The sequence below is a fragment of the Humulus lupulus genome, chromosome 5 (genome assembly GCF_963169125.1).
Source record: "Humulus lupulus chromosome 5, drHumLupu1.1, whole genome shotgun sequence".
Classification (NCBI taxonomy): Eukaryota; Viridiplantae; Streptophyta; class Magnoliopsida; order Rosales; family Cannabaceae; genus Humulus; species Humulus lupulus.
Genome location: NC_084797.1, coordinates 130,962,639 through 130,989,962, shown reverse-complemented (window position 1 = coordinate 130,989,962; position 27,324 = coordinate 130,962,639). Strand labels below are relative to the sequence as shown.

General features: G+C 36.5%; 1 protein-coding gene across 3 annotated transcripts; it reads right to left on the bottom strand.

Moving 5' to 3' along the window:
• Window positions 1-1,780: 1,780 nt before the first annotated feature.
• Window positions 1,781-10,757, bottom strand: LOC133777661 (mRNA export factor GLE1-like). 3 transcript variants are annotated; one of them, XR_009868750.1, is made up of 12 exons: window positions 10,448-10,757; window positions 10,301-10,349; window positions 8,493-8,646; window positions 8,243-8,354; window positions 7,715-7,874; window positions 5,187-7,112; window positions 4,114-4,210; window positions 3,781-3,841; window positions 3,471-3,641; window positions 3,120-3,245; window positions 2,882-2,968; window positions 1,781-2,167 (listed from the first exon to the last, which is right to left on the bottom strand). XR_009868750.1 is itself a non-coding variant. In XM_062217354.1 (5 exons), exons 2-4 carry the CDS (start codon window positions 3,625-3,627, stop codon window positions 2,882-2,884), a joined length of 354 nt encoding a protein of 117 aa, XP_062073338.1. In that variant the 5' UTR covers window positions 3,628-3,641; window positions 3,781-3,948; the 3' UTR covers window positions 1,781-2,167. The 3 variants fall into 3 exon arrangements, 1 of the variants encoding a protein (XP_062073338.1); XR_009868749.1 differs by having other exon boundaries at window positions 3,120-3,229; XM_062217354.1 differs by lacking the exons at window positions 4,114-4,210; window positions 5,187-7,112; window positions 7,715-7,874; ... (2 more) ...; window positions 10,301-10,349; window positions 10,448-10,757 and having other exon boundaries at window positions 3,120-3,229; window positions 3,781-3,948.
• Between the last annotated feature and the right edge of the window lie 16,567 nt (window positions 10,758-27,324).

Below are 27,324 nucleotides of genomic sequence, written 5' to 3'. Positions count from 1 at the left end.
AGCGTGTATGGTGGGGGGGGGGGGGTCCTTGGAAAACATGGACGACCGTCTCTGATATGATTTGTAAAGAACGCCCTAAGCTAATACTTATAAAACATTCGCATAACAAAGTTTGTAAAAGATTACCACTCATTATCAAAGTCTCAGTGGGGACTTGCTTAAAACCATGCAAGTTGGCGCCATTAGTTTTAAAAGAAAACATAAATTTTTATGCAAAGTTTAAAAGAAACAAAATAAAATAACTGAGTCCCACTGATAAATTAGGAAAGTCTCTTAAACAAAACATAATTTAAATGGCGTTCTACGATGATCATTTTTCCGTCCATAGGATTACCCCACGCCATACACCCCATGATGAAAGAACTCCTCACGTCACCATGCGTGCCATAAAGAAATCCTATTTGCTACCTGGAAGGAAAGTAAGGGGGTGAGCTAAAAGCCCAGTAAGAAAGTACAAACAAATAAGCAAGTAAGAATACAACAAATACAAACACTAACGTTCATTTAAAACATCATGGCATATCATAAGATTATCGTAACATATCATCATAGCATATCATAACGTTATCGTAACATATCATCATAGCATATCATAACGTAATCGTAACATATCATCATATCACATTCATACAGCATACATGATGAGCATGGATCGCTAGTTGTCCATGTCACCCTATGAGGTAAACAGGAGATCTCTGGTCCTTGAATAACCTCGGCGCGTCCGCCCTAGGAGTTACGTCTCAATGTCCTTAGTAACTCGTTCGATGTATCTAACATCGTAATCTGCTTGATGTATCTAACATCGTATTCTGTTTGATGTATCTAACATCGTAACTGGTTTGATGTATCTAACATCCATACACATATCACATTCAACATATCATCACGTTATGGCATTCATAATTCATAACAATTCATTCATACAACAGTCTTACCATTCATAGCATAAAATCATAGAATCTATCTAACTTCCTTACCTCAGGTCCAAGCTAAGAAATTTCACAATCTTTCAACGAGCCTATATCATAATCAAAATAACATTTCTTAGGTTCATAAAATTACTATTTTGCCCTTCCATACAACTCATGTGTGCATGGGCCATGCACACATAATAACAGTTACACAAACACATGCAATTATTCTTAACTACTCATAAAGCCATAAAAGAATAATGCTCGTTTTACCCATTTTACATGCATGATCGTTTTATAAAAACCACATAGTTGAATAATAAACATAATTTTGGACGTAAAAGTGGAGTTGCATGTAACATGCACTACAAGAAAAAACAGTATTCATAACACTTAAAAACTGCTAACCGGGACTATTGATAGCACTTCTGAAAATGCTAACATAGCCCCTGTTATTAAAAGTCCAGTCTTTTCTATAACAGTCTTTGAATGTTATGTTCAGTGTTATCTTAAACTATTCAATAACACATTTTTAGGTGCTATAATATTGAAATAATAACATTTAGATAGAGTTTTTGGTTATAAATTTGAAGTTTAATCTTGTACCTTTTTCAAAACACTTTTCAACTGTTACATTTGATTATTTTGATAACATTTTTAATTTGCTATATTATTTAAACCATAACGATTTTTTACGCTTATAATATGTTTCTAAATTATAACATATTAAGGTTTTTTATTGTGATAATGGTACTTATAAGTTTTTTTTTTATTTAAAAGCTTTTCATTATTGTATTTTGATAAAAAAAAAAATCAAAATTAATCATAAAATATAATTCTCAATAGATTGATAAACTATAAGTATTACATTAAACAATAACTAATTCAAACTCTGAATGTGTCTATTTCATGAGATCTTAGTTCTAACTTAAGTTTGAAAGCATAACATAATAAAGTTTTATAATCTTGAACATTTTTTACTTCAAAAATGAAAAACAAAAAATTACAAGATACACAAAAGTAAACCATGCATGAAACTTGCTCCATCCTTCAATTCATCATCCTTTGTGCACTTGTCTTTGTTGTGAGTCCATTTGTTGTGCACTTGTCATATACCTGATTCCCTTTCTTCCACAGGTCCATGTGTAATCCTCTTTGCAATAAAGCCAGTTGTAGTCCACAAAAGGCCTATTGCTGTCAAGCTTATGTTAAGCTCCGTCTTTAGAGCACTGTAAGCTCCAGTCACATCTACACACCTGTAATATTTGAGTGTAATAATGGAATCACACCAGCAATTACTTAAAGTGGTAATTCTAGGGCTTTTATAAAAAAAAAAAACATAACCAAATTGCCTTGTATTAATTAAAAATGCATGAAAGTTGTAATTCTAGGTTTCTATGTTGGAAGTAATGAAATTATAAGATTTTATCAGTCAATCCAAGTATAGGTGTCAGTGTGTGCCTATGCATGTGTGTAATCGGTCATTTGATATATTATGTCACTGCACAATATAGTATCTGATAAAACTGGAAGATTAGAACTTATTAAAGTGGCAGCTATAGTCATCCATGTTGCATTAATGAAATTATTAACTCTTATTAAATATATCTGTATTATACTTTCAAAAGCATCAATCAAGCAATCAAAGAATATGTACTATTATTTGATAGAAGTGTCAAACGTAAGCATGAAAAATTATAGACAACCTATGACTTCAATACAGTAATGTGTATAAAAAGGAAGAATGAAAAGGCCAATAAAAGCAGACATTACATTCTATGATATCCCTTTGGGTTTGGTTGACAAGTCCTGGAAGTGATCTGAACCTAAAACAACACATAAGGATTGATCTAATGCATCTAGTGCCATCTAACACTTTCTTAAAGATCATAAATTTTCACCTAAAATATTATAGATATATATATAAAAACATATATCCTACTAAACAAACAGTAAGTTACATGATTTACCTAAGAATTTAAAGAGGAAAGAATATTGAAGTCGCTGTACTGGCCAGACGATTCCCTCAATAACTTTTTCACACCAGTAGAAACCTCCTGTCAAGATAAACTAAAGCTTAATATACTTAAACAATTAAACTCTATAAGAATGCTGCAAGAAAATCCCAAACAAAAATACTAGTTTCTAGTTACCAAATAGAGATTAACAATTTTCAAATAAATATGAATTACAATATAGAGAGCAAACCTTATTTACATTCAATCCTAATGCCTTGTTTCCTTCATCCAAGTCTTCCAACTTTTTTAATCTTTCATGCTCCAACTTTAGTGCAGCTTCTGCAGCTTTAGTAATGTCACCTACCACCAATATCCCCTTTCACGCATCAGATAACAGAAAAATTCTTAAAAGAGTACAGAGAACATGAATAAACTGAAAAAAACAGAGGAGAATACAGTGTAGTGTCAAAAATGAACTATTGCCAAAACCTAGCTGATCTTTGTGAAAACTAGGGCTAAACTAGATTTTTAGATAAAAGGGCAAATGATTATATTTATAGATCAGTACAAGGTTGCTATATTTGCCTGGTAGCCAAATTACCTGCTGATGCTGAATTTATTGGTTTTTCAAATTCAGATTCCTTGGTTTTGGCTTTAGTTTGCAATCCTAAAGCTTCCTTCTGAACAGCAGCCTGGCTTGACGCTTCATTGGCCTCCCTTTCAGCAGCCTCTTTTGCTTCTCTTCTCTCAGCTTCCATTGCAGCCCTATTTTCTTGTTTAAAAAAAGAAAAAAGGAAAAGTTACAATATGATAAGTAATTTTTCACATATAAGCTGAAGGAACCCATTAAAAATGAAAACAGAAAACTGAAAGGGACAGATCTAAAAAATTCCATTTGACTGTCAGCTTACCAGTTGGAGTGACCACCTATTTTTCTGTAAATGGCAGATGTCCCAGACCATGCTCAACGACCTGGTAATAATTTCAAGATCATTACTCATTGACTAATCCCATTCTCAAAATGCAAAACCATAAATAAACCATTCTCAAAATATATGATTCCCTCTATGCACATAACAAGGTTTTGCAATCTATCACATAAATTAAAAATCAAAGCAAGGAACAAAGACAGATATAGAAGTTTGTCATGTATTCTCATTAGTTATACCAATTAAGTAATGAACATCAAAAGCTAAAATGGCTTGCTGTTTGTTAATTTATTCCAACAAAAACTGAGAAATTACCTTATAAATCATTGAGTTTGTGAGCGTTTTTCTTGCTCAAATTTGACTCTTTCTGTCCATTTCCAGGCATAGCTAATTCTTTCGCAAAAATAAGTGCCTAGCAAAGAACCAACATCAAAAACTCCCATGAAAACAAAATAAAGCTGAGAGCACATTAAATTACCCTATACAAGTTATTCATGTTCTATTTTATTTGGAATTCAGTAAAAAGATTTGTAGAACATAATATTGTGTTTTTCAATACGATTTTGATTTCAGTTTGAACAAAACAAATGCATGTCACTTGAATCAGCATCCAAAGAAGATCTGAAACTGGTTTTTTAGAATTACAACTAGAGAATGAGATAGCGAAACCATTTTTCAAAATCCCAAAACCTAAATTCTCAATCTAAACAAGTCATAACAAAACATAAATAGAACCAAGGAAAGCTTAAAAACAACCCTGAATTTTTATCAACAACTCCATTAAACACCTGATTGCCATCCCAATTTTTAAACTTACAACCATAATGAAAAAAAAATACACTCTGAATCTTTAAACAAGAGGGAAAGTTTTTTTCTGATGCTTGTGTCTTCAATTCGTCATATATACAAGTCTGAAAGGAATATTTAAATCACAAAAAGTGGTATACATTTTCAAATATTCTAAATAAATAACCAGCCTAAACTGACCTTCAAAATTAAGACCCTAATACATGATACATGATAAAAACTTACAAACATAACAAAGGAATACTTAGAAGTTCATCATTTATAATTTGTATGTTCATCCCAAATCATAAATCTACCATGTTCATTACCAATCCTACAGTGGACTATGGTATTTTTAGCCCTTTTCTTTGTTTTTTCTGTTCTGCATCACAAAGAAATCTATGGCTCATGGCATAGAAGTTTACCTAAAAGAAAGAAATGCTACTATATATATGTATATGTGTTGTATGCACACAGGTTTTGTTATTTCTCTAGCTTTGAATATAATATAAAAAAAATGAAATCAGATTATAAATCACCCTAGAAGTTCACCCTATATTTATATATTGATTATATGAAATTTGTATAAAAAAAAAACTCACCTCACAATGATGTTCTTGCTTCCAGCAGGGGAGAATCATTATGTGAGACAGAGATAGACGAGACAACCAGAAAAATGACCTCCGTTGTGTACTCCGGAAGCTCTCACCGACGTCGTGTGCTCCAGAGACTCGCGTGAGGCAGAGAATGACGAGACGAAACCATAAATTAGTGAGTGAGTGGTTGTGTAGATGAGAGTGAGTGGAGGAGAATAACGTGGTTGTGTAGACGAAAAAAAAAGAGAAAGAAAGAGAAGCTGAGAAGCAAGAAAGAGAAGCTGAGAAGCAAAGAAAGAGACTAGGAAACCAGAAAGAAAGAGAAGCAAAGAGAAGCAAAGAGAGGCAAAGAGACGAAAGAAAGAAAGAAAGAGAGGCAAAGAGATGAAACTAGAAATTAGGGATTCAATGGAGGCTTAGGGGTTCGGAGGCTGAGACTAGTTTACTGTGTTCTTCCGTGTCTCTTATTTTCATTTGGCGCCTAGTTATATATTTCATATGGCGCCAAATGAAATTTCACATATGGGGTTGTGTGTTTTTTTAATTGCTTATTAATAGCACTTTTAAATAAGTGTTATTTTTTAATGTAATATATAATTCAATCATCCAAATCACATCAATGGGCAATAATTAAAACATAATGAAGAAAATACCCTATAAACACCACTCATTGCACCCAGCATGGAGATACAAGAATAAATAATTGAAAGATCTTTTGCACGTAAATATTTGTCATACACCTCCACAAACAAACCGTACAATAGAAGATAAAGTGGAACTCAGTGTAATATGGTTTTCCTTCTATCAACCAGAAACTAAGAATGTAGAGAACAAAACTTTAACAATGAATACCACTAGCATGTCAACACTATAATGTTCAATGACAATTGCAACAACAAAAAAAATGGAGCCTTCTGCCCACAAATAATGGAAACTATTTATGCAAGCCACCAAATAATAGTTCATTAACTCTAGCACAATCCATGATAATCTTTTAAAGGAAATAAATCAGAGAGCACAGGGAAAAAAATCATCAGCATAAAAATTCATTTTCATTTCTACATAACAAAATCATGTAAATACTCGTTGTAAATCATGATTTTTTCTTAAGAAAATTGATGATTAGCAAAGAATAGCCATCATCTTTAAACAAATTAAGAAATAACATGGACAACATAAATGAAAATCAAACCCATAAATTAATCTTTAAGGAATTACCCCATGCATTTAGCTTTCAAATCTTTCTAGAGCATATCGTAATATATTGATTGTTAAGTGTTGCCAATTAATATTTCAAATGAATTTACCTACTGTTCAGCTCACACAAGAAAAGGGAGTGTTGTGTCGGAGTATAGACTTAACTTTGCTCACTTTATAATAGATTACGCTTCTGAGACAACTACTAATCACTATGCATATTACCCACCTTTAGCTAAAGAAATAAATAAGATGCCCAGAGATTGCAAACAGACAAAAATGCAAGTACGATTCAGTCATTTGGTAAGCAATTTAAACTTTTACTTGAACCATCAAATTCCTCGCGAAGTTTTGACATAAAATTCTCATTCATTTGGCCTCTTTACCTCACTCATTTGTTTAATAAAGCAAATGACTCAAAATTAACATTGTTATGCACATGTGCAAATACTAATGTGAACTCAAAAGCATAATTGACTATTTATGCTTATTTCAAATTTCCTTAAATAACACCCCTTAAAAAATAAAATTAAATTAAAATTAAAAAACATCAAAATACACTTAATATAGGATTCTAAAGAGCTGCCAAAATGGGAACCAAAATATAACACAAACAAACCTGAGTGGATGAAACAATAGTAAGCAAGCATGGGAACAAAATAGGTACTAATGTGGGCATCACTTTATCGTCCAAGTCATCAGAGAGAAGAGCCAAGCACCTCAAAGCTCCATGAACTACAACATTTAGAAGCAAATCATGCATCTTTCAGATGTAAAAACCATAAAACTCTTAAATATGAAACAAATAACAAACAATAATTTGCAACACTTGAGCAAGTTAAAATCCCTAATAGCCTAGATTAAAAATTGTCATAATATAGTACACACTTAGAGGTTATTGTTGTCAATCTAGCATAAGTGGTAATAATAGAAAAACAACAAACAAGACAGCTCAGCACCAGCTGCTACTGGACAAGCCTAATAGATGATGTGTATGTTAAAAACAGAAATTAAAATCACAGCATATGACATGTGATGCATTTTTGAGCTTCCTGATTCAAGCCAAAGCTTATATTGACGCAATAATTGAGGCCATCAAATACTTTGACTTGGCCAAATCATGTAACTAAGGAACCTTATCAATTTCTTTCAAAATGATTTTAAGGAGAATGTGACAACAACCTCATAGTAAAACTTGAAATCCTGAGAGATTAATATATGTTCGCAAAGCAAATATTTAAAATTGAAAAAGCATTCACATAGACCAAGTAGTAGAAAATTATTGTATTTAAAACCACACAAACAAAGGCTAGTAAGAATAATGACGGAATACTTACCTCCATCCCTATTTGTCTGGTCATTAATTAACTTCAGGAGATATGGCAACAAGTCAGGCCAATATTGAAGTGCAATCGTTGCAATAGCCATACTAATTGCAGTGCACATTTTTCTATAAGAGTCATCCGGTGACAACAATAGAAGTCTGTGTATCCTTTCCTGAGTGTGTAAACATGGCCTAATTAGCCTTGGAACTCTTAAGATATAATATACAGAAATTATGACCTAATTTTTTTTTATGAATTACAAACTCTCTCACAACTAAAATTATTGCTCTGAAATATTTTGAATCTCTTTTTTTTCCTTTTCTTTTTTCAAGGGAGGGGCTAAGTAATTAGATTTTGGGAACATGTTTGAGTTGGGATGGAACCCTTCACAGCTGCATTGCCACTGATAAATCCACACGATTTATCAATGATTCAATCAACTGTCGAAATCCATCAAACCCATTTCAGAAATTTCCCAGAAACCATCATCCAAATTGAACAAAAACCCAATTTTTTTCTAAAAAAAAAATCATCTCGTACCTCATTGAAGGATGATTTTGGTGGGCTTGGATTCTTAAGAAAAATGGGCAGATCACTAACCACCGAGCTAGCTCCATCTGTCAATCTTCTTCGGCTTCCATGGAAGATATACCTAGATTCAAGAACAAACATTTGATGTGGTAAACAACATATGAAAATTAAACACTGTAAAAAAATTAATACCCTCATACGAAGACTGCGTCCACCACGAATGGCAAGGTCAGCCACCAAAAGAGCACATATATATTACTCGGAGATCGTGAGCTCAAGCACCGCCGCACCCACGCCGTAGACCCACCGCCGCAAGCCCCGTCGCACCCACGAGCGAGCCACGCCGTAGACCCACGAGTCAAGCCTCCCTGTCACACGACCCAAGCCGCGGACCCCATCACCTTGTTACACACCTGCAACAAACAGAGAGAAAGAAAGAAAGATTGAACGAGAGAGTTGTTGAGAGAGAAAGATAGAGCATGAGAGAGAAACAGAGGAGGCGTAGGGTTATTAGGGATTCTTTTGCTTTTGTCTTTCATTTGGCGCCTAAGTGTATAATTTACCGCCTAAAATTTTTAGTCTTGTCAAACAATAGCGTTTTTTAAAATATGTTATATTTTAATGTAATATGTGGGCATAATTGTTGTAGTGATGCATACGTGGGAACATTGCGTAATAGAGACGTTTTCAAAATCGATAATTCTACATTTCTTACTTTTATTATTTTAAAATCAATAGACATATAACATGCTTTATTTTTCTTAAAATTTCTAAGTTGATTAAATTTCACAAAACATTATTTTATTTTAGCTTAAAAATAAAATATGTGACATTTTCATTTATTAATCTCAAATTACAAAGAATTAACCAAAAAGCTTGGATTTAATTAAAATACCTATTTTTAATATGTTTCTTTAGAAAAATAAATTTTATCATTGTGTTACATAAATGATGTAAAAAAATATATATATTTTTTAAGTGTGGAAAATATATTTTTATTTAAATTATTTAAGACTTAGTTTTATGTAACAAAAATCCATATGTGACATTAAATAACAATTTTTAACCCTTTTTAAAACAAACTTTCAGCCACCATTTATTTTCTTCAAAAATCACAAATAAATAGAATCTAAATATTTTTCTCAATCAAAACAAAGGAAAAATCATAACTTATCAAAATATGCATTCATACCATTAAAAATACCATTTTTCAATATTACCATAACTTAGGAAAATAATTTGTTCCAAGAACTCATCAAATTCATTTTAGTGAAACTCACTTCATATTTTCTTACAAAAATTCCAGCAACTATTTTTATCATTAAAAATCACCATATTCAATTTAAAAGCTCATATTTTCTCAAAAATTCAATAAAAATTCTGTAGGTAATTATTTGAGTCAAATATCATTTTAATGGGACTTAAAATCCCCTTTTTAATTTCATAAAATTAACATAACATCAAGGACATTACTTATGCATGCAAATCATCTTTTTATCAAACTTTTACCCAATTATTTACAAAATCAGCAAGCTTAATTTCTCATGAGATTTATCTTTTATCCCAAAAATTTCACATAAAATCATACATGTCCAAAATCTCATCATACTTTTATTATATACATGATTCTAAGAATATTACTAACATATTCACATGAAATCTTATAAAACCAATTTTTCTATTCCATTGAATCTACACATGAAATCGAACAACAATAACAATGGCAATAACATACATAAATTCATAACACCATATCTCATGAACATGCCTTATAACAATCCTAACATATTTCTTATCATATTTCTAAAATCATCATTTACCATTTTACATAAATCAATGATTAAAAAGATAACCATAGCAATATAAACATAACATATATCCTCATTATAAACCCTATCAAATCAATTCCCTCAATCATACCCATGAACCCCTTTTAAACAATTCATATTCTAAAAAGTATACAAATCATAATCATCAATCCTACAATAATCAACCATTAGCATCACCATCAAAAACCTCAAAGACAAACCCATCAAAACCAATATATAGGCTAAGAAAGACCATTACCTCTCTTGATTGTTGAATCAAGAACACTCTAGCAAGAAAACCTTGTCACCTATAGAGGATTTTCAAACACCATACATCCAAAATAACAAAGCTTAGAATCAAAATGAAGAAAGAAAAAGTCTTAAAGAAATCATGAACAAATGTTACCTCTAGTTCTTTACACAATTGAACAACCCTTGTTCTTGTCCTCCTTCCCCACGTTACTCTCCCTATACAACTATATGGGCTAGTGGCTTGGTGTGATGAAAAGGAATAACAACTTTTCTTTCTTTTCTACTTATAATGGGTTGGCCGAATACTCTAGGGTGGAATGATCTATAGTTTCCTATTCTCTTCTTTTATAATTGTCTTGATAAATTCCTATATCATTTCATAAATAATAATAAATAAAAAAAATGGGTCTTTTCCTTATTTCTTTTCACACCTCATAAAGGAAACTTCTTACAATACCTATTTGACCACAACACCACACATACACGGCAAAGGCAAATCAAAATGAAAGAAAAGATTTCAAGTAATTCCTAATATTTCACATAATAATTATACCAAATAAAATAACATCCAATCAATCAAATGTAATTTTCATACAACTATCAATCAATCAAATATAAATTACACAATTGATATTAATAAATCAAATATAAACCAAACCCATTTAGGAAAAGAGAAATTATTGCCTTCCCATTTGCCTTACACGCCCACCATCTTTCCTTTTCTTTTATTTATTTTATTTTATTTTTCCATCATGTTAATTAATTAAAATAAATATAATAAAGGAATAAAAGTGCGTAGAAAATCTACACATGTGCATCTTATTACCATAAACTTGCACACACTAAATCACTAGAGTGCATCACTATCTACCATGCACCTTAGTGCATTCAACCAAATCCCACATAATCACATCAATTGTCACACTTATATAAAATATAACACTAATAGTAAAATAAACATGTTACATAATTATTCACTTATTAAATTAATTAACCAAACAAACAATTAACAAATTTAAATTCAAAAGATTATACCAAACAATTCTAACAATTAAACAAACAATCAAATAAAACAAACAACAACTAAATAAAATAAACAACATTTAAATAAAATAATTCATCACACTTAGCATTTAAATAAAATAAATCACAAAATTTAAATAATATAAAAAAAAAATTTGGTGCACTACATATGTATTGAAACTTCTGTTTTGATAATAATAATATACCGTATATACATTTTTATAATTGTAGATTAATTTTATATATCTTTCATATTTTGTTTTACTTTTTTTGGTTTAAATCTTTCTGTTATTTTTATGTTTAGTGCACCTGCATTTTATTGAATTATATCCAAATGTAGTACTTCCTCTTTTATAATTTGGAATTAGGAAGAAATCTTGGATTAATCCTCTTTTATCTTCAAGTTTTCTGAAGACAACTCTGCTCTCATAATATACTTTTAGGTGGTCAAAATCTTGATGATACAATTCGAAAATGGCACCAAAAATACCAATGAAGAAATGGCGCAAAGGATCCCAGGTATCAATTTTCTTTTACGACTCAGTTTGAAACAATTATTTTAGTTTCTGGATTCATTTTTAACATTTTGAATATGTGGAGAAATAGAACAATATAGAGATTTTGATATTTAGTGTTTTAGTTTGTTAAGTAAAACTTGTATTGATTTTTGTTTTGGTGTTGGGGTATTATCAGTGGGTATAAGTCTTGGTTTCTCCCCTTGTTGCTGATCTGGTTCTTCGATCCCCTATTTCACAATCAGGTAAGTCAAACTTCCATTTACATATTATTGATGAATAACGAAATTTATATATATATATATAGTACATATTATACAAAGATAAATAATAGGTGCTTGCCATCCTTTTTTTTTTTGTCTATGTACATAAAGAAATGTTAAGAAAGTGGGTTATATTCTCTGTTTGTCAAAATGTGAATATTATATATAGATAAGATAAATGAAATTAAATATGATTTTATGACAGCTAATTAGATAACTCATGATACTATATTCTTATGATCCCTTTTTTGTATCTTGAAGTGATTTGGGTGATGTCTCTAGAAAGATTTTTATCGCAAATCTAAGGCTCAAATCATAGAGATTGAGTTGTTTGTTTGCGTCAGCTGTTTCACCTCAAAACAAACCAAACAGTTTGGCATTTCTAGAAAATTGCATTTATTATTTTATTGTATTGAGAAGAAACCAATAAATTTGCACAGTAAAAACACCCTCCAAGTATTTGCCATACAAGAGAAAATTGATTTGTTTAGTAGATTTTACATTTAATTTCACAAATGGTTCTACCATTTGGGAATGTCAAATGACTCATAATTCTTTATTCAAACTTTATCTAAAACTGGTTTTGGTGCTTGATTATCATTGTGATATTTAGTGACTGAGGTTGAGCTGGAGATATTGACCAAGAGAATTAAGGTGTTCTTTCTGAGATATTAATAATTGTATACAGTTTTAACGAATAGCATATAAGAAGTTATTGCTCCTATATGTGTCTTCCTCTGCTTATACTTCCAAAATGGAATATTCTCCGCTAACAAGGAGACTGAAGGAGGAGCCAGCTGCTTCAACTAACAGAAACCAAAGAATCAACTTGTGTATCCTATTCAGCTTTTGTGTTTCACTCTCATAATAAATAATTTTTTAAAAACTTATACTTTTATGTGCACTGGTGCCAGCATATTAATGGGATGGCACAAATGAAGCAAGCTAAGTTTGGATCCGTTGACATGGACTTTGTTCTTGGAGTGGGAGGTTATGATCTTGATAGGTTGTTAGCTTGTCTCTATGTTTCTGTGCCGTTCCGTTCCATTCCAATCTTTCTTTCCACTTCATTCCAATCTTCTTTTTATTACTTGTCTTCATGGATATAATGCGAACATGTGTTAATTAGCAGGATTGATTCTGAAGTTCAGGTAGATAATTCCTGTTTTACAACTCACCAACATGAAACTGGAAAAAGTATTATTTTCTTTCTCTGATTTTTCCTTTCCAATCTTTTTTCTCTGTTTTTTTTCCTTTAAATTTATTTGATTTATAAAGAGTATGGCTTCAAATCAGAAAAAATAATTTATTTGGAGTGAATAGAATCTATATATAACAAATAAGGTTTACTTGGCTTTGTTGATGATATGGATTTTATGTTGTAAAGAGTTCTTTCTTTATCTAGTGTACCTTTATGGTTGACATGTTTTTTGTAGTGTGGTAGACACAAGTATTTGGTTAGGTGGAATTTCTTTGTCTCTTATTTTGTGTTATGAATAGATTAGTGTTAATCTAAATATTTTAATTTTCAATTATTAAAAAGAAATGCTATACTGACTCTTAACCTAAGCACTTTGTAGAGGCAAACTAATGCTAACATGGAATAGTACAAGATCCAAAATTCCCCAGGCTTCTCATCTTGACAAAGTGCATGATCAGCAACTGGACTTTCACTCATGCATGTGAATTTGTTTTGAATTGCATTTACTTCAGGAGTCTAATCTTATGCCTATAACCATATTACCTTTACAGTGTCGTTGGCTTTTAGTTCAGCCAATAGCTATCAAGGCAGTGAATCTTTTGAATTATTCCTTATTTATTATCCACTAGGTATTTTTTTCTTTAGGTGCATACATAAATACTTGGATGCCTATGTTTAAGACATACATTTCAACATATCATATTGGTCGAAATTCAACGAAAGTTTTCTACGCTGGTTTTTTCTTTTGAAACAAAAATTTGTTGTAATAATATAATCTGTCGATACAAGAAGTCTTGTGTTGTGATTCATATCTTGTTAGATGCACTTATGTCTGTTCTTGACTATTTGAATTCAGGGCATAACACTAAATATTTTGATACTTTTTGTATTTAAATATAATACATAGTGCTTTTAAATATCCTACAATTGGTAGACACATACTTTATAAGTTTACATACTCAGTTCTAGAATAACATATTAATAAGGGAAAGAAAAAAAAGTCACTCTTTGGTTATTACTCTTGGTAAATAGATTTTCCATTCTGTGATTGTCTATCTATTCTTTTCCTGAATTTTCATTTGTTTGTCTTTTCTCTTATAGTACCTTGCGTATTTAATTCTAGTTCCTATACAATATTATTTGGTTCAGTAGTATATTTTCTTGGCTATGCAACCTGTAAAGTCAAAATCTTTCATAGATGCATTCTAAGATTTTGTGATAGGTTGTAGTTTCCTCTACAAAGGCTTATATAAAATTTCTTTATGATGGATTTGTGTTTACCAATTGTATCAGGTGACTGGACAATAACACTTTGAGTAGAACAATTCCTGCATCTTTGGCTAACATGACACAACTTGCCTTCCTGTAATTCTTTTCAACTTTTAGCATTTTAATACTACTTGTTATCAAGGCTCCATCACAAGTTGAATAGTTTATAAAAAGGTTTTATGGGATTTTTTTTAATGGTCTAGGGACCTGTCATACAACAATCTAAGTGGTCCAGTACCAAAGTTGCCTGCCAAGACCTTAAAGTAAGTCATTTTCTATATTGTAATTGTTGTTGTTGTTATTAAGATTGATTATTTGAGAGATTATCATTAAATAACATGTTACAACTGCTCTAATTTTCTTCAAGCCTGGGCTGCATTTGTCTACTAATTCTTGGGTTTGGTTTCCTTCTTTGGTGGAGGTACAGACACAACCAGCAAATTTTCTTTGACGTCAACGGTTGGTAAAACTAACTCATTTTTTAAGCAATATCATTAAAAAAGAAACAGAAGAAGAATAGATTAACAGTTGTAGGCTTTAAAAAATTTCAGAGCAACATCATGAGGAGGCTTGCCTTGGAATCCTGAGGAGATTTCAATTTAGAGAGCTTCAGATGGCAACAAACAACTTCAGCAGCAAGTACTACTTGGTTGGAAAAGGTGGTTTTGGAAATGTCTACAAAGGCTTTCTCAGAGATGGTACAGTAGTACAGTTAAAAGGCTTAAAGATGGTAATGCCATTGGTGGTGAGATTCAATTCCAAACTGAAGTTGAGATGATCAGGCTGGCAGTTCACATGAACCTTCTTCAGCTTTTTAGGTTTTGTATGACGGCCTCTGAGAGGCTCTTAGTTTACCTCTATATGGTAATGCCATGGAGCAAGTTTCATGCATGATTTACTTTTGTGTGTCTTGTAATGTTTCTGTTTTTTATTTTTGAAGTAAAAAATGTTCAAGATTATAAAACTTTATTATGTTATGCTTTCAAACTTAAGTTAGAACTAAGATCTCATCAAGTAGACACATTCATGGTTTGAATTAGTTATTGTTTAATGTAATACTTATAGTTTATCAATCTATTGAGAATTGCATTTTATGATTAATTTTGATTTTTTTTTTATCAAAAAACAATAATGAAAATCTTTTAATTAAAAAAAATACCTTATAAGTATACTTATCAAAATAAAATTTAAAATATATTATCCACACTAAAGTAACAAAATTTTATTACTAGACTTTTAATATGTTATGATTTAGAAACATATTATAAGCATAACAAATCGTTATGATTTATATAATATAACAAACTAAAAATGTTATCAAAATAATCAAATGTAACAGTAGAAAAGTGTTATGCAAAAAATATAAGAATAAACGTCAAATTTATAACTAAATACTCTAACTAAATGTTATTATTTGAATATTATAGCAACTAAAAATGTGTTATTGAATAGTTTAAGATAACATCGAACATAACATTCGAATACTGTTATAGAAAAGATAGGACTTTTAATAACAGGGGCTATGTTAGCATTTTCAGAAGCGTTATCAATACTCCCGGTTAGCAGTTTTTAAGTGTTATGAATACTATTTTTTCTTGTAGTGAATGGCGAATTAATTCCTCTATACTGGAATGGACAATACCTACACAAGTATTATTAATAAACACTACTTTTTAAAGAGTGGCTTGTATTTAGTTTTTATTTACGAGTTTTGAACAAGGACCAGTTACTTTTAACTTGTCGCTTATTAGTGTAACAAAATTTTTTGGTCACTCATATAGACATGATTAGTCCATTTTTTACGAGATCATAAAAGGAATTGAGCACAGACAGTTATTTCTTTCCAATTATTGTATTAATTGTAAAGTATTTGTTCATTAGTGTGTTATTTTGCTATATTTTTTATTCAATGATCCAAACAAGAGAAAGTCCTTCACAATCGACCAAGAAACTTTTCTCCTCGATCACTAGGGGGAATACCCGTTATAAGTAAAAGCAAAGCATACGAAATATATGCAAACCCGCGAGCAAAAATAAGGTAAAGCATGAACAAACACTTCGAATATTTTTCAATTTTTTTAGATAATATAAAGTGTTATGCTAAGTTACGATATTAACATGTGAATATTAGTAGACTAGAGCTAATATAAGCGACCCACAGATCGCATAAAAGTAAGACTACTTAAAAATCAATATGTTGTCTACACATTAGGAATAGAATACTCGTATGTTGCAAAATATAAGTGTTATGCTAAGTCACAATATTAATATGTGAAAATTAGTATAATAGAGCTACTATAAGTGATCCACAGATTGCATAAAAGTAAGATTGCTTAAAAAGAAGTATATTGTCTCAACATTATGAATAGAATACTCATATGTTGCAAAATATATAGATACAAACAAACAAAAAAGACTAGGAGGTAGAAGGATGGTCGACTCTAGAAGTTTTCCCAGCAACTTTGACTTCAGGATTCTTGTCTGGTTGGAGTCCATCGTCTAGAGAAACCTCTTCGAGAGGAGAGGAGGGATTGCTCTCCACCCGCCTTATTTGTTCAGGAAGATAATCAAATTTTTCGTTTTGATTATTATTCCAAAACATATAAAAACAGGTGAAGGTGGCCCCCTTAAAATGCTCCAGATTGACTGTGTTTTCTTACTTAAGCTGGTTAACCTTATTTCAAGATTATTGCCCTCCTCGTGGCTTTCGGCAAGGTCACCTTCAAGCTTGATGGCCTCATCCTTGTTCTCCTTAGGCAAAGCCTTGTACTTCTCCACTGACGCCTGAGCTGCCTTTAAATCATCTGATAGCTTGTTCTTCTCGCTATCAAATGTCTCCTTCTCCTCCAACAACTTTTTGTTCTCCTCATCCAGCCTAGCATTGTCATCAAGCATCTGCTTTATCCCTCCCATAGACTCTTCCACTCGTTTTGAACTATGATTAAGAGTAAGGAGGGTCTAAGCACACAACTGAACAAGAATAAATAGATGTACTATGGAAACAACATCAACAGACAGTAGTGAAGGAAAACTTACGCTGAAGAACTCGTTAAACCTTCGACTAAGAACCTAGTCAACACCAAGACCACGCAAGGTCATAAAAGCTTGCCTACTCAGACGATGTCAGGCCACCTTCGTAACCTTGTTGAGTGTGGAGTTGTAAGCGTGTTCAGGATTTCCTGTAGATCTCATTTATTATAAATAAAAGAATAGAAATCACTTTTTCACATGGTCAATCACTTTGCTCACATGTGTTTATTTTCATGATTATTTGTTTACTATAAAATTCTAATAAATCCTGAGCATATAGCTAATCGTATTTATAGTTACGTAATCATAGTGGAATATAACTATGATTATATGTTCAAAATAAGTTAGTGCTATGATAAGTCAATGCATGGGATTTACACTGACTTGCCAATCTACGATATGATCTACTTAAACATGGTAGTGTTATGTTCTTTCCAGAGCATTAGCAAAGTAGATAAGATCAGATGTTATTGTTACACCGGACTGGAATCGATATTGACAATAGATAGGATAAGTAAACATACTGTGGAAGCCAAAAATCCGCCAAGGAAAAAAGGTCCAGTCCCTTATTGAAATAAATGGTTAAGGGTCACTGAAGGCATCAAGTATATGTTGGAGGCAAAAGGCTACTTTGTGCAACCAAGAGGTTGTTGATGTAAAAGTTCCACACCAAGTATGAATATAGGAAAATTTCCAGAAGTGCATAGCCTAGAGTCCCAAGGTGTCACACTCCAAAGGTGGTCCCGAACATGTCTGTGTCTCACTCCTAGTGAGACCCTCATCTCAAGCCCTAGGTTATGCCTTGAGTCTCGGTGGTGCCTCACCTCCAGTTGAAGAGCCTATCGCCTATTAAGCGTCTCGCATCCATCAGGGCCTCATGCCCATAAGGCGCCTCATGCCAAGCAAAAGGGCCTCGCGCCCAGCAGGGGTCATGCACCCATCAGGCGCCTCATGCCCAGACGAAGGGCCCCACGCCCAGCAAGGGTCTCACACCCATCAGGGCCTCGCGTCCGACCGAGGGGCCTCATGCCCAGCAGGCACTTACCCAGTCTCACACCTTGCATCAAAGGTCTCTCAAAACACAGCCTCGCCTACGGAGCCTCGCTTCGCACCAAGATTCTCGCAAGGTCATCCTTCGTACCTGGTGCACATCTCGTGCCGATTAAATCACAAGGCACATGCCTCGTCTATGATGTTGTACCTTGCTCTAAAGATATCGAGCTGAAGGTCCGAGAGGCCCCTTCACGTCTCATTTTCATAGGGCCATCTCGTGAGGTCCTTCCCCCACAGGCATCTTGGAATCGCATCATCTATGATAACATATAAGGGTTTCAATACTTGAAGCTCGTAGTAATATGGTACCTTGTGAGGGTAAGAACCTACGAATCACTCGAAGTGCTCATAAAGGTATGAAATGCACTTACCAACCAAGAGGAGTTAGAGTACAGACACGATGTCCACGTCGGACAAGTAGTGGCAGTACAAGAATGGTACATGGTAAGGAGTCCCTTAGCATGCTTATGAGGTCCATAACCGAAAAGTAGTGGAGGCATAATCTGGTACCAAGACCGGAGTACTTTTGCAGACCCCTGACACATACTAAAGCCAACCGCAACTCCTCCAATACCACTACCACCTGTGCTACTACCCTGGCAGTGTATTCGTGTACTATTTTGTACCCAGGGACCACCATGTATAAGGGGCCATTAAAGCCCAACTATAAATAGACCTTCACCCCTCAGAATAAGGGATTGGAAAATTCATTGTATACTCAGGCTATTAATCAATATACGAATTTTTACTCCATTTTTTATCTGCACTTATCTTTCCTCAAGTCTATTATAATTTCTTACTTACTTATCCTCTTACTAAGCTTTGAGTTTTCCAACCTAATATAGTTGACAAGTTCTCAGCATCAACAGTTTGGCGCCGTCTGTGGGATGAACAACTAACAAACAGTAGTTCTTCCATTAATTTCAGTAAGAAAACATGCCAAGGCGTTTAAAACGCCTACAAGACCACCAAGAAGCAGAGGTTGACCTAGACGGAACCCAGCTAAGGGCATCCAAGAGGGATCCTCCCCCGCCGATGAATGGAGGTGCGACAGATCTGCCCAGAGAAAATGGCAAAAAGGAAGAAGATTATCCACTACCATTCATCTTACACCGAACCTTGTAGCACATACCATTGCTACAACGAAGGGTTGTACAACTCACCCTCCTCCACTGCCACCGTTGGCCCCAAGTCTGAACCATCAGGACCTGGGTCCCTCCAAACAAAGACATGGCAAATGCCAACGAGTACACGCAGTGAGTGCAAGTTCCTGATCTCGTCGCTATGAAGAGGAAATATATGACCAGCACATGAAAAACCAAAGTTTGCAGGCTGCTGTGGAGAACATGCAAGAGGTACTGAATGGCCTGTTACACAAAAACTCTAATGATCCCTTCTCTAAACATAAAGAGAGGGAACATGTACGTGGAGAAACCACCATTCTCGTGGACGATGGAAAAACACAACTCTCCACTAGTCATACCCCTCGCTCAGGACGGAAGGAAGATTCGACACCAATGGAGCAACCTAGCGCGAACCCCACCTACGAGAGGTGCGAACCCAAGACAGCCTCCAAAAGAGCCTCACCTGGCCTGAGGGATAAGCTTACCCAGAGAGGGTACGAAGTGAAAATCACACCCCCTGCAGCTCCCCTGATGGACACAACCAAAGCAAGGGTTCACCCTAAGAACCCACGAGACTCCTTCAACAAAAAGATGAAGGAATTAAACACCACAATGCAAAGCCCTCGAAGTAAGATTATCACTGCACCTGGGGGGCACAGAGATGATGAAGAATTTGACAGTGAGTCGCCCTTCACAAGGGAAATCCAGGTTGAGCAACTCCCCACCAGCTTCAAAGAGCCTCGCATGACTCCGTACGAGGGCACTACGGACCCAAATATCACTCAGACACCCTCAATAACCTAATGAAGTTAAGGGGGGTCAACAGCAGAGTAAGGTTCCATTGCTTCATCGTCACACTCAAAGGGGTGGCGTACAAGTTGTTCAAGAGGTTAAGGCTAGGAACAATTAGGTCATGGCAACAGTTCTCTAGTGAATTTCTTCAGCAACACCACACGATCTGTGATTATGTTATGCTGAGTACCAGCCTCACTAATATAAAACAAGGCAAGAGTGAAAGCCTGAAGAGATATATCCACAGATTCAATATGGAAGAAAATAAGATGGGAAGTACGACTAAAGAAAAGCTCAAGATGACAATCACATCCGGAGTTCGTCCTGGAAGCAAGTTATGGGATAACATGCTCAAGAGGGATATTACAAACTTAGATGACTACTTCGAAAGAGCCCAAAAGTATATACGTGGGGAAGAGGGCCATAAGAACTTGCATGTTGAGGGAAGCAAACCTTCCTCCAATCACCCTTCTACCAATACGTCTGAAGATTCTGCATAGATTAGATCGTTGTTATAGAGGAGTCACTAATCAAGTTGAAGAATGGAAGAGGTCTACAAGAAGGCTTCAAGGAAGAAGCTAGCGAGATGCATCAAGGATAACCTCTGAAAAGACTCCCTTTATCTGAGCCGCTTAGGAACTAAATTAGTCATCACAATCGGCCCCCATAAAGATTAAAAGAGGTTGCCAAGCAGACTCCAGATATGTAATAGGACGATGACATTATGCTACCCTTGTATGTTGTCTATTATTATAATGTCAAGCACCTATCTTATATACTACATCTCTCGTTTCAAAGGACACTTATATTACACGCATATTACCATTGTTAGCTGAAATTGTCAAAGCATACCGGAGAGAACAAAAAACAAAGTGCCTAGCACGATAGACCCCATAAACCACTTAGGAGCCTCAACAGGCACCTAGCCATGTGCAAAATAGGTGTCCAGCCTCGCGAGCCTCAACAGGCACCTAGCCATGTGAAAAATAGGTGCTTAGCCTCGCGAGCCTCAACAGGTACCTAGCTATGTGCAAAATAGGTGCCTAGGATCGCGAGCCTCAACAGGTACCTAGCCATGTGCAAAATAGGTGCCTAGTGTGGCGTGCTGCCCCTTTGGCACACCCACATGGGGCCATTTTGTAAGTGAGCATGCCTTGGTGCTTGATCATTAGTCAAGTCTTCCACCAAGCAACCTCATGGGATAGGGTAGTGGCATTTTGTAATTATGCATATGTCTCCCTGACAAAAATCATATATGTTCCTGGGAATACCTTATTTCCCTAGAAGGCTCCTTAGGGGGAGGTGACCTGGTGACTTAGGGAAGCACCATGGCCATCAGCAGATAGGGGCCAAAGTTGTGTACTCTCTTGCCCTATCAAGGCTATATATATTAATGTTATACCCAAAAATTGGAGAATGCATCCTAGGAGGCTAAGGAGAATGCATTCTAGGAGAGCTAAGGGGAGTGGTCTTAGGAGGCCCCAAGGAGGATGTGGTCCTAAGAGACCCCAAGGGTGTGTAGGAGGCAAGCCTCCCAAGGTTTCCTAAGTGTTGGCTCGAACGTGTCCAAGGTAAGTAGCTAAGGAGGAAGAGTCTCATGCAGGAGGATGGAGACTTAGATTTTGATAAGGAGAGCCTATACAATGTTCGATCGGGCATGTTTGGGAGATGCTAAAGGAGAATGCCTTGAACTTGTCCAAGGTGAGATGTCATGGAGGAGGTTGCCTCAATGTTGTCCAAGGTGAGGTGCCAAGGAGGTTGCCTCAATGTTGTCCAAGGTGAGGTGTCAAGGAGGTTGCCTCGGACCACCTTGGTCCGAGGAGAAGCCAAGGAGATTGGTTCAAGGAGGAACATGGCATGCTAGAGGAGAGTGCCATGTTAGAGGAGAGAAGTGCATGTCCTACCACCATGCACGTTCAACCCACGAAAACATGTCCTACCACCATGCATGTCCTACCACCATGCACGTCCGACCAAAACTTGCATGAGTGGTCAGTAGGAGGTGGATCAACTAGCTAGAGGAGACTAAGTCAAGATTCCCAGAGACAGCTTCAACAACATATGCGGGAATCTCTCATTCTTCCCGCAAATGGGGGGTTTGTTACATTTCGAATTTTGAATGTTTCTTTGTAATTTAAATGTAATAAATATAATAAAATATCCCTATCGTAAGGGGATATTAGTTGAGAATCCCAGGCCTATAAATAGAGAGCTTATGGGATGAGAGAGGGGCTTCTTCTGCTTCTTCTTTCTAGAGAGAGAAAATTGAGTCTGTGTATTCTAGAGAGAGAAAGTGCTGAAATTAGAGAGAATTCTTGTATTTTCACAATCTGCACTGAAGAAACTCAGTTGGCTCAGTCCATCTGATCTTGAGTACAGATCTATAAATCACAACTCTAAGTGGATTAGGCTATTACCGACAATCGGGGCTGAACCACTATAAAATCTTGTGTGTTCTTTATTTTCTTTATATAAACTGTTTGTGTATTTATATTCTCTTGAAGGCTTGTCGTTATTGACGTTCTCACGTCGTTGGCTAAAAACACAGTCAACAATTAATAAAACAATATTTATCCATACTTACCCCTGTGTGCTTCCTTATTGCCTATGTGTTACTTGTTTTTTATCTTCGTTGGGCCATTGCGTGCCCCTTGCCTTGTTGTGTGCTTTGTGTTCTGTGGACGTTCCTAGGAATGACTTGCTTTGTGCTTGCTCATACTTCGTTATTGCCTGTTGCATGTTCGAGATGTGTATGTGGCTAACCACTGAGTTTGTTTGCTTGTAGGTGTATGTTGTAGGCTGACTTGCTAGCTTGAATAGTCTGCAAGTGTCACACGTTCCGTCTAGTTGGAGTACCCAAATAGCTGGCCCGTGACAGTTGGTATCAGAGCCAAGTTAGAAAGAGCTTGGAAAAACACACTATGGTGAGCAACACTCAGAGGATCGAAGCACTTGAGAAGCGGTTGGGGGAATTAGATGGCCTGGACGAAAGGGTCAGGGATCTTTCCTCTGCAAGTCATAACTTGGGATCGTCTGATGCAGAAAATCGCATAGCTGTGCTAGAAAAGGAAAATGATGTTCTCTTATCCAGAATAATCGTGTTGGAGAAAAGAAACACTCCAACAAGTACTTCTGTTTCCCCTCGGTGGTAAGAGCGCATCATGGCAGTGGAGCGCATGCTGAAGGAACAAGAAGTTTCCATAAATGACACTACGGAAGACTGTAGGGAGGCAGTTGGTGTGCTCAGAGAAGAAATGGCTGAGCTAACTGCCAAGGTAAACCTGACCATGCGAGCGGTTGGGAATGCCCCTGCAACAGGGCCGATAGGTATGGAATATGGCCGAGCTAAAGTACCCGAGCCGAGGCCCTATAACGGGGCCAGAGACGCAAAGGATTTGGAGAATTTCCTCTTCAACATGGAACATTATTTTAGAGTCGTGCGGGCCGATTTGGAAGACGGAAAGGTTGCCATGGCTACCATGTACTTTTCTGGGGATGCCAAGGTGTGGTGGAGGACCAAGTTTGATGATATAGAGAATGGCAGGTGCACCATCACATCTTGGACAGACCTGAAGAGAGAATTAAAGATGCAATTTCTGTCAGAAAATGTCACTTATATGGCTCGACGCCAGTTGAGAGAGCTTAAACAAGTTAGGACAGTCCGAGAATATGTGAAGAAGTTTTCAGGACTAATGCTCGACATAAAGGACATGTCCAAAGTAGACAGGCTCTTCTGCTTCCTCGAGGGATTGAAACCGTGGGCCAAGCAAGAACTTCAGAGACAGCGTGTGTCTGGCCTAGCCACCACTCAAGCAGTTGTTGAATGCTTAATAGACTACACTCCGGAGAGCAGCCTGTCGAAAAGGGCTACCCCTCCAACCAGCTCAAGTAGCGCTGGGAGTAAGAAGTCTGGGAAGTCATGGCAGGGCAAGAGTGGGGAAGAGAAGAGGACAGCTGAGTCCAATTCTTCTAGCGGTACAGATGCCGCTACTGGGAGGAAGCCACTAGCTTGTTGGCTCTGCAAAGGCCCACATAAGTTAGCATTTTTTCCTTACCGGGGCAAGTTGAATGCCCTCATTGGCCAAGAACAACATGGCCAAGGAAAGAGGAAGACAAAGAGTATGCGCACATTGGCGCTGTCCGCCTATCGAATGCTCTCAAGAAACACAACGAAAAAGGGAAGAAGACCCTGGGAAAGGGGCTAATGTTCGTAGATTCCACCATCAATGGCAAGCCCACCAAAAGCGTGATGATCAATACGGGTGCCACCCACAACTTCATCTCTGAACTCGAAGCAAAGCGACTGGAACTAAATCTGGAGAAAGATGTCGGCTGCATGAAAGCGGTCAACTCCAAGGCCTTGGCCACAACTAGCATGGCTAAAGGGGTAAAAGTTAGAATCGACACATGGGAGGGGCAGACTGACTTAGTGGTGGTCCATATGGACAACTTCGATGTAGTCTTGGGAATGGACTTTCTAACCGATAAAGGTGTCATTCCAATCCCTGCCACTGGGAGCTTGCTCATAATGAGAGAGACTCCTGCAATGGTGCCTGCAAAGGTGAAACCACCCGTTAGTGTGAAGCTTCTATCAGCTTTACAGTTCAAGAAGGGTGTGAAGAAGCAGGAGCCCGCTTATGTAGCGGTACCCATCGTGTTCGAAGAAGCAGTGGAAGAGATTGTTCCACTAGAAATTACAAGGTTCTTAAAGATGTATGGGGATGTGATGCCAGATAAACTCCCCAAAGCCTTGCCACCAAAGAGGGGGATTGATCACCAGATAGAGCTGGTGTCAGGAGCAAAACCTCCAACTAAAGTTCCTTACAGAATGGCACCCCCTGAGCTAGAAGAGTTGAGGAGACAACTAAAAGAGTTATTGGAGGCACGCTTCATCAGACTGTCGAAGGCGCCATTTAGCGCAGTGGTGCTATTCTAGAAGAAGCACGATGGGAGCTTGAGACTGTGCATCGACTATAAGGCTCTGAACAAGGTGATAGTTCGCAACACCTACCCCATCCCTCTTATCGCTGATTTGTTCGACCAGCTAAGTGGAGCCAAATACTTCACAAAGTTGGACTTGAGATCGGGCTACTATTAGGTGAGGATTGCAGATGGGGATGAACCAAAGACAACGTGTGTTACTCGATACGGAGCATTTGAGTCTCGATTAATGCCGTTTGGGTTGACAAATGCACTTGCTACTTTTTGTACACTGATGAACCAAGTAATCCACGAGTGTCTAGAAAAGTTTGTGGTGGTGTACTTGGATGATATCGTGGTTTATAGCGCCATGATTGAAGAGCATCAAGAACACTTGGCTCAAGTGTTTCAGAAGGTTAGAGAGAACCAGCTATATCTGAAGCACGAGAAATGCTCATTTGCACAGGAGAGCATCAAGTTCTTAGGCCACGTTGTGGAACGTGGCCGAATTCGTATGGATCTAGAGAAGGTGAGGGAAATCCAAGAATGGAAAGTCCCAAAAAATGTGAAAGAACTCCACTCCTTCTTGGGACTAGCCAGCTACTATAGACGATTTGTGGACGGCTACTCAAGAAGGGCGACACCCTTGACCGAGCTTCTGAAAAAGGGTGTGACTTGGGCGTGGACTGACAAGTGTGTTGAAGCATTCAGGAGTTTGAAGGAAGCCATGATGAAGGATCCTTTTCTTGCCTTGCCAAATGTTAGCAAGTCCTTCGAAGTACAGACAGATGCCTCAGATTATACCCTGGGAGGGTTACTAGTACGAGAAGACCACCCGGTAGCATATGAGAGTCACAAGATGTCTGAAGCTGAGAGGCGGTATACTACCCAGGAGAAGTAACTCTTCGCAGTTATCCATTGCTTGCGAGTGTTGAGACATTACGTGATGGGGTCCAAGTTTGTGGTGAAGACGGATAATGCAGCGGTTAGTCATTTTCTTACTCAGCCGAAACTGACCCCTAAGCAGGCTCGATGGCAGGAGTTCGTGGCTGAATTCGACTTCCGTTTTGAGCACAGGGCAGGACGCTTGAACCAAGCAGCTAACACCTTGAGTCGCAAAGCAGAATTGGCGACTCTAATGATCTTGGCTAGTTTTTCGGCTAGCGTGGTGAACACTCCACTCAAGGAGCGCATCAAAGAAAACCTGGAGAAAGACCGGTTGTCAGAACCATCCTGAAGGTCGTAAAAGAAGGCAAGACTCGCCAGTTCTGGGTGGAGAATGATCTTCTGTGGGAAAAAGGGGGTCGCTTGTATGTTCCGAAAGCTGAAGATTTGCAGAAGACATTACTAAGCGAGTGTCATGACACCTTGTGGGCTGGTCATCCAGGGTGGTAGAGAACACATGCCCTTTTGAAGCAGGGATACTACTGGCCACAAATGCGAGATGATGTAGTGGAGTACACCAAGACCTGTCTCGTTTTTCAGAAAGACAAGGTCGATCGGAACAAGACACCTGGGTGGTTGGAGCCCTTGCGAGTCCCAAGCCGACCATGGGAGAGTGTGTTGCTTGACTTTATCACCAGTTTTTTGAAGACGGGGGATTTAAGTGCTATCTTGGTGGTTGTGGACAGAGTCTTGAAGTACGCAACATTCATCCCAGTGTCGAAGTACTGTTCGGCAGAAGAAACAGCCCGACAATTTTTCAAGCATATTGTCAAATATTGGGGAGTTCCCCAGAACATTGTTAGTGACCAAGATGGAAGATTCACTGGGACCTTTTAGTCCAAACTATTCCGTCTCTTGGGGTCACAACTGAACATATCCTCGAGCTACCATCCACA

What these genes read in the sequence shown, in the direction of transcription:
- LOC133777661 (XM_062217354.1), bottom strand. Translation starts at nt 3,627, where the DNA reads ATGGAAGCTGAGAGAAGAGAAGCAAAAGAGGCTGCTGAAAGGGAGGCC. An exon ending in AATAAATTCAGCATCAGCAG is followed by an intron (nt 3,230 to 3,470) that starts GTAATTTGGCTA and finishes TATTGGTGGTAG; the next exon opens with GTGACATTACTAAAGCTGCA. An exon ending in TAGGATTGAATGTAAATAAG is followed by an intron (nt 2,969 to 3,119) that starts GTTTGCTCTCTA and finishes TTATCTTGACAG; the next exon opens with GAGGTTTCTACTGGTGTGAA.